The following is a 12,410-nucleotide window of genomic DNA, read 5'->3' as shown; positions in this document are numbered from 1 at the left end:
TTTTCTTGTGTTATTAAACAGTTTTAGCAGCGATCAGCACCTTGGCATGTTGTTTATGGTTTTATATAACATCATTTATCCTCTTCTTCCTTTTGTATAAAACTCTCTGTAGACATGAAACATGAAGTTCACTGTTGTCACTTTGTACCGGTTCAGCAACGAACAATGACAGAACTTTATTAGCACCGTTGTTCAACAGCAGAGCATAAAGAGCAGACATGTGCCATTTGTTTTTTAAGATATTTTACCACCAATGCATTAATACATGTTTAATTAACACAGATTTATAGAACATGTTCCCCCATGTCGGCTCAACAGGTTAAGTTACCCGTGTCCCAGAGTTGAAGCAGACGTCTCGTCATCATCGCAGCAGCACACACAGACAGAAATGTTCTAATTTCTAAAACATAAAACTTGAGACTAAAGAGGGGTCAGCTCAAAATGAAGGCGTCATCGTTCAATCTGCATTTTGAGGAAAATCTTTGCTGAGATCTTGAGTGGATTTCAACTTTTAAACATCATTTTGTACCTTTCATAAAACTCAAAATTGAGGGACAGAAAACCACCCAGTGTTTTTGTTTACTTCCTTTTAATTTAGTTCAAACAAAGTTCACAAGACAGGGATTATGATGATGATAAAAACACACACACACACACAGGGCTTTAGTCGACATGTCTGAGCTCAGGCTGGTGGCTTCATCCTGACCTGGGTGAACATCTGGACCTGCTGCAGACTGTTACATGAACCATTCATCTGTTTTTTAAACCAGTCAGTCATCAAGTCTGAAGAACGCTGCTCCATACAGTGCAGTAAGAAAAGTTGGTTTGACCACAATCATGGCGTCTCTTTGAGGAACAGTAGGCACAAGTGTTAAAGTGGCCTCAGACCAACATGAATACAGAAACCCAGCAGAGCCGTGTCGTGTGGACCCGGTCTCTCTCTGCAGCTCCTGGATCAGGACTCTAGAGTCCGTCACGATAACCCGGTCAACCTCTCACTCACCTCCCACAGCTTCTTAGCCAGGGCGTCGTCTCGTCCCTTCGCTGCCACCTGCTGCAGAGCGTAGTTAGAGAAGTAGCGTCCGCTCAGCGGCTCGATGCCCTCCTGCAGAGCGCAGTGCAGGCTGGTCTGAGACCCCGCCTCCGGGTCCATGAAGAAGAGCTTGGCCACGGGCATCAGGAGGAGCTGCAGCCACCGGCTCAGACTGCCACACAGGGCTGTGGAGACGACTCCTGGGAAGAGCAGAGATGAGGAGCTTTAATGAGCTGCTCAGTCACACTACAGTCACTCAGTCACTCTGCTGTTAAAGTGATAGTTTACCCAAAATTCAAATTTCACTCATTATCTACTCACCCTCATGTTGACTAAGGGTTGGGAGAATTTTCAGAGTTATGCCATGTGCCTTCTCTGAGTTACAGGGGGGTCCACGCAGCAGTATTTGTCCATATAATGGTGAATGGATACCACTTTTCTTCGTCCAAAAAGACACACCAAAAAACATCCAAATACCTCCATAGTGCTCGTCTGTAATGTCCCTCTTGTATAGAAAGCCCAGACATAAGAAATTGTTCCGCCGGTCTTTGCACTGACACTGGAAGAGCAGTGAACTGAGACACTGGGAGCTTCCGCTACAAACAAGCTTAAAACATAGACTTATTACATTTTTTTCGGAACAATTTCTCATGTCGGGGCTTCAATACAAGAGGGACATTACACACAAGCACTATGGAGGTATTTGGATGTTTTTTGGTGTGTCTTTTTGGACGAAGAAAAGTGGTATCCATTCACAACCATGGACAAATACTGCTGCGCGGAGCCCCGCTATAACTCAGAGAGGCCACGAAAGACTCTGAAACTTCTCCCAGCTCTTAGTCGATATCAGGGTGAGTAGATAATGAGTGAAATTTGAATTTCCCTATCCCTTTAACACAAACATCTACCCTTATACTGTATGGAGCTTTAAAAGCTCTAGTTTTGAACCATGTGTAGTGCACTGACCTGGGTGCAGACTGTAGCAGGTGACTCTGCTGCCCTCCAGCCGGTTGGCCAGCTCCCTGGTGAAGAGCACATTACACAGCTTGCTGCTGCAGTAGGCCTGGAGGTCGTGCCAGCCGGACCGACCCGACACCAAATCTTTCTCGGACGCCAGCAGAGGGAAGTGGACGTTACCGAAGCGGTGCAGCAGCGCGGCCACGGTGACGACGCGGCTGGGCCCGCACCGCTGCAGCCGCTGCAGGAGGAGGTTGGTGAGCAGGAAGTGACCCAGGTGGTTCACCCCCAACGCCGCGCCGAAGCCGTCCGCCGTCCGCCCCGGACCCATCACACCTGAAATACAGAGAGTGTATTACAGACTGTGTACACTGTGTGAGGAATGACGTCACTGTGATGCCTCAAACAACATATAGTTATGTAGATTTAAAAAAAAAAAAACTTATCTCAGGCTCTCTTTGCAAAACCTGGTATTGCATCTTTTTCTTGCTGCAACCAGGTGCACATTCAACTCCTCTTCTTCCTCTCTGGATTTCTCCATACATATAAACACTTCTATTGATTCACAGTTTACCACTACAGTCACGCTCGATGACGATGTTTCTGTAGTTTGATTTGTGTTGTACCCAACAACTCAGGTGTTAGTGATGGTACTGTCGCTAGGGCTGTCAACAATTATTCTAAATTCGAATATATATTTGAATATTAAAAAAAAAAACAGATTAGATTGTGAAAATTAATATTTGACTGTGGAAAAAAACACGTCGGTGGCTGCTTTGTCAGTGGGTGCACTGCATAGCGGGTCACAGCAGTTGCACTTGCACAGCGTCACTCACTGCTGAAAGTGAGACGCGACAAAAACAACGGCAGAAGCAGATGGCAGAGAGAAAAACTAAATGGCTGAAAGTTCAGAGCAGAGAGTGCGGTTTGGAAAAAAAAGCCCCGTTTGGAAATACTTAGGATTTTGGTCACAGCAAAAAATGTGGATGTGCAATGTTTTCAAATACATGTTAAAACTGACATAAAAATACCTAGATATGTAGTAGTTATGTCTTGTTGTATTAGTTTGTCCTCCTGTTATTGACATAACGTGCAAATATAGATATTCAAATGGTTCAAACCTGTGTGTTTTTTTTTTTTGGAGGGAATATTTGAACGTCATTTGGAGAAATTCTGACCTCAGACTTGATGCTTAGTCCATGTCCAATAGATCCATGTCACATGTCTGTGGTCTAGAATGAACTAGGTCTCCTTATTCTACCACAATGTTCTGACTTTGTTTCATGAAATTAAGACAAAACATGGATGGACCATACAAAGTAAAGGACTATTTCATCATATTTCTACATAATCTTCACCTGCGTTGTTGACGAGTAGATCCAGTCTGGGCTTGGTCTTCAAGAAGGTTTCGGCAAACCTGCGAACGGACTTCAGACTCGCCAGATCCAGCTGCATGAACATCACCTGGTTGTTCCCGCTCTCCTGAAACATAAACAACGACAAGGACTCTGGTTAGAAGAAGAAAAGTGAGGCTGATATCAAACAGGTGTGTATCTGCACTCTGCTCTGTGGTCACGGTTTTCAGATTAGTTGATCTGCTGACATCACGTGAAGTGGACTCAGCGATCTCAATGAGCAGCCGACGACGCAGCGTCTTCCTCGTGGCGTACAGTACTACTGATTGATTGATTGAATTTATTTATTTAAAACAGGGACAATGCACAAAAAAAAACATTAATCTTGTAAAACAAGAAGAGATGCTTTGAGCCAGGTTATAGCAGCAATTGCTAATTTCCGCCTGTAGTCCCTGGGCAGGTAAAGTGCTACACAGATACAATATTAAGATTAATTGAAATAAGACATGATAACCATAATATTTAAAAAATTGACAGAACGCACTAATAAAAGCAGGGAAACAAGAGCGCCAAATCATAAAGTGCACAATAGAGACCAACAGCACATACACTCTCTCTCACTCTCATCACACATTCAAACACATACACATACAATACACAGATAACAATCATCCTCCTCTAATAACCACACTCATAGCCAGACACATACACACACTCATATAATACTCAACAATGTGTGCAAACTTGCTTACTTAGTAACCAGCGCTTTGACAAGCATGAGAATGTGTGAGGATTTGTACATAGAATAAGTTCTGTGGGAAGGACATTCCACTGACTCATGGCCACACATGAAAAAGAAGAGCTGCCAAACTGAGTTCTACGTTGAGGAATACTACACTCACCCCTCGTGACAGATCTAGTTAGACGTACTGTGTTTTCAGAGCAGAGTGTCACAAACTTTTTCAGAGGGGGGGCATAAGCATTATGAATAATTTTGTGAAGTAGACAAACATTTGAGTGTATAATCAAGTTTTCAAAGCTCAAAATATCATATTTGGCAAGTACATGGCAATGATGGTAATGCCGTGGTTTTTTGGCATGGATCTTAAGACTACTTTTGTACAATAACTCTAGTGGTTTTGTAACTGTTTTACATGCCTGAGACCAGGATGTAACACAGTACAAAAAATGGGGCTTGATCATTGCATTTAAATATGTACTTGATGCCTCAAAGGTGAGAGAATTTCTTATGTATCTGAAATTAGCTAAATTATATTTCAACGTGTTGCTCAGCTTTTTGACATGCCCTTTGAAACTAAGTGTTGGATCTAACGTTACCCCCAGGTATTTAAATTGTTCTACGTGTTTTATTTTTTGCCCATTTACTACAATATCAGGGTAACTTTTAAGTTTACACCTATTTGTAAAGAACATGGTCACAGTTTTTTCCACATTTAACGTGAGGCATGAGTTGTATAACCAATCACTAACCTTGTTCATTGCCTTTGTTAATTTCACAGCCACCTCTGTTACATTTTTCCCATGAGTATACAATACAGTGTCATCGGCATACATTATAGTGTTAACATCCTGACAGACAGAGGGCAAGTCATTAATGTATAAACAAAACAGCAGCGGTCCTAAAATTGACCCTTGTGGGACTCCCAGTGTGGATGCTAGAAATGGAGATAGTGTACCATTCACTCGTACACACTGGTGTCAACCACTTAGGTAAGATTTCACCCAGTTATATACATTGATAGAAAGTTCATAATTTTTTAATTTATGTAACAGCACCTCGTGATTTACTGTATCAAAGGCCTTGCGTAGATCAAGGAAGACTGCTCCCACCACTCCTCCCTGATCTAGGCTGGTTTTAATTTCCTCAAGGAAGTAGCAGCAAGCAGATTCAGTAGAATGTTTCTTTCTGAAACCAAACTGCATTGGATGTAAAAAGGACTTTGAATCCAGATGTGCAGCTAGTTGCTCTGCTACGACCTTTTCAATGACCTTTGAGATGGCTGAGAGTATGCTGATAGGTCGGTAATTACTGACCACCTGTGTATCACCAGATTTGTGCACAGGGGTAACTATGGCAGGTTTAAGCACACTAGGAAAAATGCTCTCATCAATAGATTTATTTATAATCATAACTAAAGGTGGCATAATGGCCTTATGTTGTTTTAAAAATACTGTATCAAGACCATGTATATCTTTGGCTTTACTATTTGCCAGGGTTGAGATAATTTTTTCAACCTTCGCCACATTAATAGGAGATAGCTTAAAGGCCAAGTCATCACAGGCCAAGGACTGTGGGAGTTGGACTTTTGGAAAGGTCCCACTCAGTTCTTGTACTGAATCTATAAAATAATCATTAAAACATTTACCAACAACATGGTCATCATTCTGGATACAACCATTTATCTTAAGCTTAACACTTCTATTAGTAGATTTTTCCTTTCCAAGTAACTTGTCAATACTCTTCCATAATTTCTTACAGTTTCCTTTTGCATCACTAATAATATCAAGGAAAAAATTTGCTCGAGCCTTTCTAAGTTGTTGTGTGACTTTATTTCTGAGACCTTTAAAAATCAGGTGATCAGTACTCAGTTTTGATTTCAAGAACTTTTTGAGTGAGGCATCTCTTTTTTTCATTAACTCCCAGAGATCACTATTAAACCAGGGTAGATTTCGTTTTGTATTTGTTTTTTTGCCCCTGATTTTTGTATATTTCAGAAGAATATCTTTAACAGTTGACATAAAATCAGTACAAGCTTCCTCACAGGACATATTACCAATGGTGTCATTCCAGTTTAATTGTTTTATTTCATTTTCAATGAGGGCCATGTCTTTTTGGGAGATAAAAGGCATGCTTGATTTTTCCCTCATTGAGTTTTCGTTTCTATAACGTACTTTTGTCAACTTTCTAGAAGCCAGAGTAAGGTTATGATCTGATAACCCAGTAATAAGATTATACACCTTTTTAATCCTGTCTGGCTTGTTTGTAAAAATTAAATCTATGAGTGTTTGAGAAGATTTTGTTATTCTAGTGGGTTTACATATCATCTGGGTCATCTGAAATGTTTTGGCTATATCTTTAAGTTTCTTTCTACGTTTTTTATCCTGCCAATTTAAATTGAAGTCACCCATAAGGATAACTTCCGTCTTTTCATGTTGTTTAAGAATGACATTTAAACAATCAAAGAAATCAGTTGTGGCAGTGGGGGGGCGATAAACTGCAAAGACAGTGAAGGACATCTGAGGGGATAAAGTAATTTTCACCCCCACGCATTCCAAGGTATTTTCAGGAATAGCGATTTGTTGGCTTTGAATACTGTCTTTCACGTATATGAGAACACCTCCCCCTTTTCCTTTACATCTATCCCGTCTGTACACATTATATCCTGGGACAGTGAGGACAGATGAGGGGATTCTAGGGGTTAACCAAGTCTCTGTGAGGCATAGGTAGTCGATGTTAGAGTCCGTCAGTAAATGTTCAAGTTGTTCAGTCTTTGAGATGATACTTCGTATATTTAAATGTCCACCAAAAATGCCTTTCGGTTTCGTTTTCGTGTCCCACAACACGCGTGCATGATTGACAGTCTGGAACAGTTTCATCTGCTGTTGTTTAAGGCACGAGATGGCTTGTGTGGATTTAGTTGGGATAAATCTGCTCGGGGCTGGAGTTGTCAGCATTTGACCAATATTGCAATCAGACATGATGTTTGCTGGAGTGTTACCTCGAAGTCCTGCGCCGGTGAGAGCAACAGCCGGCTGAGGAGGTTCGGGATCAGCTGATTGGCAAGCGTCCAGAGTCATCGGTCCAGGATTTAAATGGACATCCCCGCATAGAAGCAGGATCACGCAAAAAATGACGGCTGGGTCTCGCCTTGTCGACGCAGAGACTGTTGAGTGTCGATGCCGCTCACGCTGCACCCACCGCGCTCGGCCATTATCCAGCACCTTGGAGAATATGGCATACTGGCTCCAGGAATCCAGCGGGAGGCCGACGGCAGGTGTTCCAGATGAGCTCGCAATCAGGGTCTCGCGCTTACGAGCAGAACGCCAGCTTCCCCACATTTGCGTACCCAGCAGAAAGAACAGGTACAGCACCAGGATGATTAGGCGAGAAATCCTTTTGGTTCGGATACTGTTGTAGTGAGGCCAAGGCGCCCAGGTTCCATGCCATTTATGATAATCTAGCGGTCCCCCAGTGTAGTTAAAGGGAGGTGAGGCAACAGCAGTACCTGCCACCCTGCTGCTACCTGCCGCCATCTTTAGTCGACCTCCTCACTCTGCGGATGTCGAAAGCAGCGGCCTCAGCTCTCTCCTTGTCTCGACAGGCCAGGATCACCCGCGCTCCTCTCTTCGCCAGATCCAGAGCCGTGGTTTTGCCGATGCCAGTGTTGCTTCCTTTGCACGGGGGGAAAAAAACATTCAGACACGTCAAACTCAACAAACCTGCACCGTATTGAACTCAGTGAAGCCTAACTGTCGATCAAAACCATTTGTATTAGCTAAATATTTCTTGTTGACAACACATACACAAAGGATAAAATATGAATCAAATGTAAAATATGTAACAAGGACAGTTGGATGAGCCACCGATCCACATCATGGTGCAGCTCAAGTCACAAAAATAGGATTTAGAGGAAAAATAATAGGATGTAGCAACACTCACAATTACAAATCAACTGACTATGACTATTTTATGTTTCAATATAGGTAATAACAAATACACAAACTAGAGATACTGTAACACACATTTATTATAAGGTAAAGTTCCTGGACAGGTACAGGTGTGTTAACTGAACAGGTTAGCTCCTTCACTTTTCTCTCTTTTAAATAAAATATACTATCATTATATCTCTTCAAATGCTGGTTATTTTCCTAAATAGTAGCTTTGATTTGTTAATTTGTTGTCAGGGCTATGTGTGATATGGTAAAAATCTGACTCGTATATTATTAGATATTTTAAGATGCAAACTCTTTTTCCTGTTAGTTGGGACCTGTTGAAGTTTATCACCTGACCTTTATTTTGAAACATTGATCCAGCGGCCATTAAACCAACTGTAGCTTCACTTTGCCGCTAAACTGTGTTGTTTTATTAACAATAAACCCCTTTTAAATCAGTTTTGACACAAAACAATCAGTGTTTGAAGTAAACAGCGACGTCACGGCTGTTTGTTTCACGTGCCAGCAGCAGCCGACAGGTGAGGCTCGTTACCTGTAACAATGGCCGTCTTCCCCTCCAGCGTCACGGGACTCGAACATCTCGCTCCTCGGAACAAACCGTAGTAAACTATCTAGTCTAGTACGAAGAGGGCGGTATCATGCACCCCCCGGAAATATACTTCTAACCAGTGTTTCTAGATTGGAAAAAATGTGTAGAAAATGGTGAGCTATGTTAAAAAGTTGTCAGAATGTCCCATGTATCATTTTTATGCAAATTAGTGCCGCCATTATCGAAAAAACCTAATTTCACCATATCTCAGCCAATACTGCAGATATCTGAACAAATAAGGTGTCTAGACCCATGTTTTGGGGGTCAGAGATCACAATAAAACTATTCATAAAGTGATCACATGTTGGTGGCATGCTAGTAAGCAAACCTAACCCTTTTACCAATTACAAGACGCCAATATTGGAGATACCAAATAAGGTGTCTAGACAGAGGTTGTTGTGTGTTTAACCAAGGTTTATTTGGATCAAACATCATAATAGAACTCTTCTTGATGTGACCACTCTTCTCTTTCCCATGCCAGATAAACAGTCAAGTAAATGGTTCTCCACTATGCATCACTCATCATCGTTTTCACTGAAATCTTCAAAGTTAAACTCATCCTCTCCTTCCTCTTTCTCCTCCTCTTCCTGTTCATGCTCTCCAGTGTCATGGGGATCAACCAGTGAAGTTGGTAGGATAGGACCACAGGACCACACCGGTTTCAACACTCCTTCATCAGTCTTCATCCATCCCTGCCCCTCATCATAGGGTTTTGGTTTTTCCAGAATAGGTTCATCAGCTCGCTAGTACAAGGCGACATGGTAGTTCACACGTCGGGCATGTGGCTTCAGAGGAAGGCGAACCAGGTCAACCTTAGACTTGCAAGTGAGTTTCTTGTCCTCCCCCACCATGTTGCGTAGCAACTTGGCACGGACAACATCCACTGAAGACTCACAACTCTGTCCAGACATCAGACAGGTGAATTGCTCCAACTGCCTCAGCATCTCAGGCTTGACACTCTAGCAGTCACTGAGTTGTCTGAATACGTGAAATTGGGGATTCTTCTTCAAGGGCCCCACCTTCCTTCTCCCTTTGATGGCACTGGTGCAGTCTTCTCCACTGAACACATAGAACCCAAGAAGAGCGGTGCGGTAGTCTTCTCCCAGGGATTCTGCAAGCTCAGAGATGTTGAGAAGCTTCCTGGATCTTCACACTGTAGGGCTCTGATGAAGTCAGCTTTAGCAGCCTTGCCCACAGCTTCTGCTCGTACTGTAACACGTCCATCTCAACATCAATGGGGACAGGTCAGGTGCACCGGAAGCCAGGCAGTAGTAGTATTGCAGAATCCCTGGGAGAAGACCACCGCACCACTCTTCTTGGGTTCTATGTGTTCAGTGGAGAAGACTGCACCAGTGCCATCAAAGGGACAAGGAGGGTGGGGCCCTTGAAGAAGAATCCCAGGTTTCACGTATTCAGACAACTCAGTGACTGCTAGAGTGTCAAGCCTGAGATGCTGAGGCAGTTGGAGCAATTCACCTGTCTGATGTCTGGACAGAGTTGTGAGTCTTCAGTGGATGTTGTCCGTGCCAAGTTGCTACGCAACATGGTGGGGGAGGACAAGAAACTCACTTGCAAGTCTAAGGTTGACCTGGTTCGCCTTCCTCTGAAGCCACATGCCCGACGTGTGAACTACCATGTCGCCTTGTACTAGCGAGCTGATGAACCTATTCTGGAAAAACCAAAACCCTATGATGAGGGGCAGGGATGGATGAAGACTGATGAAGGAGTGTTGAAACCAGTGTGGTCCTGTGGTCCTATCCTACCAACTTCACTGGTTGATCCCCATGACACTGGAGAGCATGAACAGGAAGAGGAGGAGAAAGAGGAAGGAGATGATGAGTTTAACTTTGAAGATTTCAGTGAAAACGATGATGAGTGATGCATAGTGGAGAACCATTTACTTGACTGTTTATCTGGCATGGGAAAGAGAAGAGTGGTCACATCAAGAAGAGTTCTATTATGATGTTTGATCCAAATAAACCTTGGTTAAACACACAACAACCTCTGTCAAGACACCTTATTTGGTATCTCCAATATTGGCGTCTTGTAATTGGTAAAAGGGTTAGGTTTGCTTACTAGCATGCCACCAACATGTGATCACTTTATGAATAGTTTTATTGTGATCTCTCTAGACTCTAGACACCTTATTTGTTCAGATATCTGCAGTATTGGCTGAGATATGGTGAAATTAGGTTTTTTCGATAATGGCGGCACTAATTTGCATAAAAATGATACATGGGACATTCTGACAACTTTTTAACATAGCTCACCATTTTCTACACATTTTTTCCAATCTAGAAACACTGGTTAGAAGTATATTTCCGGGGGGTGCATGATACCCCCCTCTTCGTACTAGACTAATCACGTAGAAGCAAAGTGTTGCTGCTCCGAGACACAGCAGCAGCGACATCACGGCGCTGCACCGCTGCTGCTCAGTCAAGGCGGCCGATGGCACAGCGAGCGCTCTTCCGGTTGGGACTTTCAAAATAAAGTTCACGTGGATGTATGGAAGTACAAAAAGTATCCTATAGGTTATCTAAAGAGCCAAAAATCCGGATTTTATACATAAATGAATGTGATGATTTGTCATTTTCATTCATTGAAAGACTTAGCTTTAAAGGAGAAACCAACTCCGACATCTTAAGTAACTTCCGGTGGTCTTTCAGGGGTTAATGAAGAGACGTCACTCTCTACGGTTTAGAGAGAGTAACGTCTCAAAGTAATGTATTACACTAACAGAGAAAATAAACAAGCGCTCAACGGCTTCACTTTCCTCTGAATGAGCATGTACAATAAAACTCAGTGAGATTAAACGTCAATTTGTTTCATTATCCAACTTGTAATGAGAAACAAACCAGGAAGTGGGAGTCGGAAATGGGGACTGTTCGCCTTCAAATTAAAGGTTGCATATTGATGGACACCTATGGAGTTCCATTTTTGTCCAAATTTGATAAATGAATCAAAAAGAAATAGAAATAGATATCAACATATATGTAAACATAATGTTTGTTTATTAATTAATTCATTTACTGATTCTTTTTAAAATAACATTATTACTGCCGTCCTGTATTCACTCATCTGCATGAGACTGCTTTTGATGCTCTGATAAACAACTGCCTATTACTCTGTCCAGGTTTGTGGGATGTTCCCATTTAATAGTTGAAATGTTGACAAGAAAAACATAACTGGATCAATTCAACAACAAAAAAAAGGACTTGTAATGTGAAGCTGCTGGAAACAAAAGGAGAGAGTGAGGGAGTGAGTGATCAAGGGGTAAAAAAAAAACGCATCACCACCCATATAAACACATGGTTCCTATAAACTTTTTTATGTATTTATTTCACATCCAATTATTTACAGGATTAGATAAATTCAGTTAAAGAATAAACTCAGTGACAGAAATTGTTACGGAAAAATCATTTGCTGATAGGATCAATAAGGTTTTTGTGCTGCTCTATATGAAAATGCACATTACATACAAAATCGATTAATTGATTCAGTAAAACATACAAAAAAACATTTCATTACTGTCCATATACTTTTTGCACTGTAAATCTGCCAGTTTTGCACAAATCACTATTTTTCTGTTCACTACCTCACTGCAAAATCACAACTTGCTTCCCACTCACATCAAAGCTGTTTGTTGGGTCAACGTTTTAGTTTATCAACATTCATCAGGACCGACACGTAAGTCTTGACAACACTCCACTACCTCATCCAGTATTAAAATTTTTTATTTTTATTTCTGTGTATGTTACCACTGTTGAATACATAAATCGTA

The 12,410-nt window shown here is 41.9% G+C and overlaps 1 protein-coding gene across 1 annotated transcript; it reads right to left on the bottom strand.

The window, feature by feature from the left end:
- Positions 1-836: 836 nt before the first annotated feature.
- LOC146975233 (dehydrogenase/reductase SDR family member 13-like) lies at positions 837-11,608 on the bottom strand. The gene is made up of 6 exons (XM_085794714.1): positions 10,988-11,608; positions 8,573-8,647; positions 7,640-7,758; positions 3,349-3,472; positions 2,000-2,326; positions 837-1,233 (listed from the first exon to the last, which is right to left on the bottom strand). The coding sequence occupies exons 1-6, from the start codon at positions 11,037-11,039 to the stop codon at positions 974-976; spliced, it is 957 nt and encodes a 318-aa protein (XP_085650840.1). The 5' UTR covers positions 11,040-11,608; the 3' UTR covers positions 837-973.
- Between the last annotated feature and the right edge of the window lie 802 nt (positions 11,609-12,410).

This window comes from Trachurus japonicus, chromosome 13 (assembly GCF_045865225.1).
Source record: "Trachurus japonicus isolate A0001 chromosome 13, Traja_1.0".
Lineage (NCBI taxonomy): Eukaryota > Metazoa > Chordata > Actinopteri > Carangiformes > Carangidae > Trachurus > Trachurus japonicus.
The sequence above is the reverse complement of the archived record's forward strand: the minus strand, read 5'-3'. Positions and strand labels throughout refer to the sequence as shown.

What these genes read in the sequence shown, in the direction of transcription:
- LOC146975233 (XM_085794714.1), bottom strand. Translation starts at nt 11,039, where the DNA reads ATGTCGCTGCTGCTGTGTCTCGGAGCAGCAACACTTTGCTTCTACGTG. An exon ending in ACTTTGCTTCTACGTGATTA is followed by an intron (nt 8,648 to 10,987) that starts GTCTAGTACGAA and finishes TAGACTAGATAG; the next exon opens with TTTACTACGGTTTGTTCCGA. An exon ending in CTGCTTTCGACATCCGCAGA is followed by an intron (nt 3,473 to 7,639) that starts GTGAGGAGGTCG and finishes TTTATGTTTCAG; the next exon opens with GAGAGCGGGAACAACCAGGT.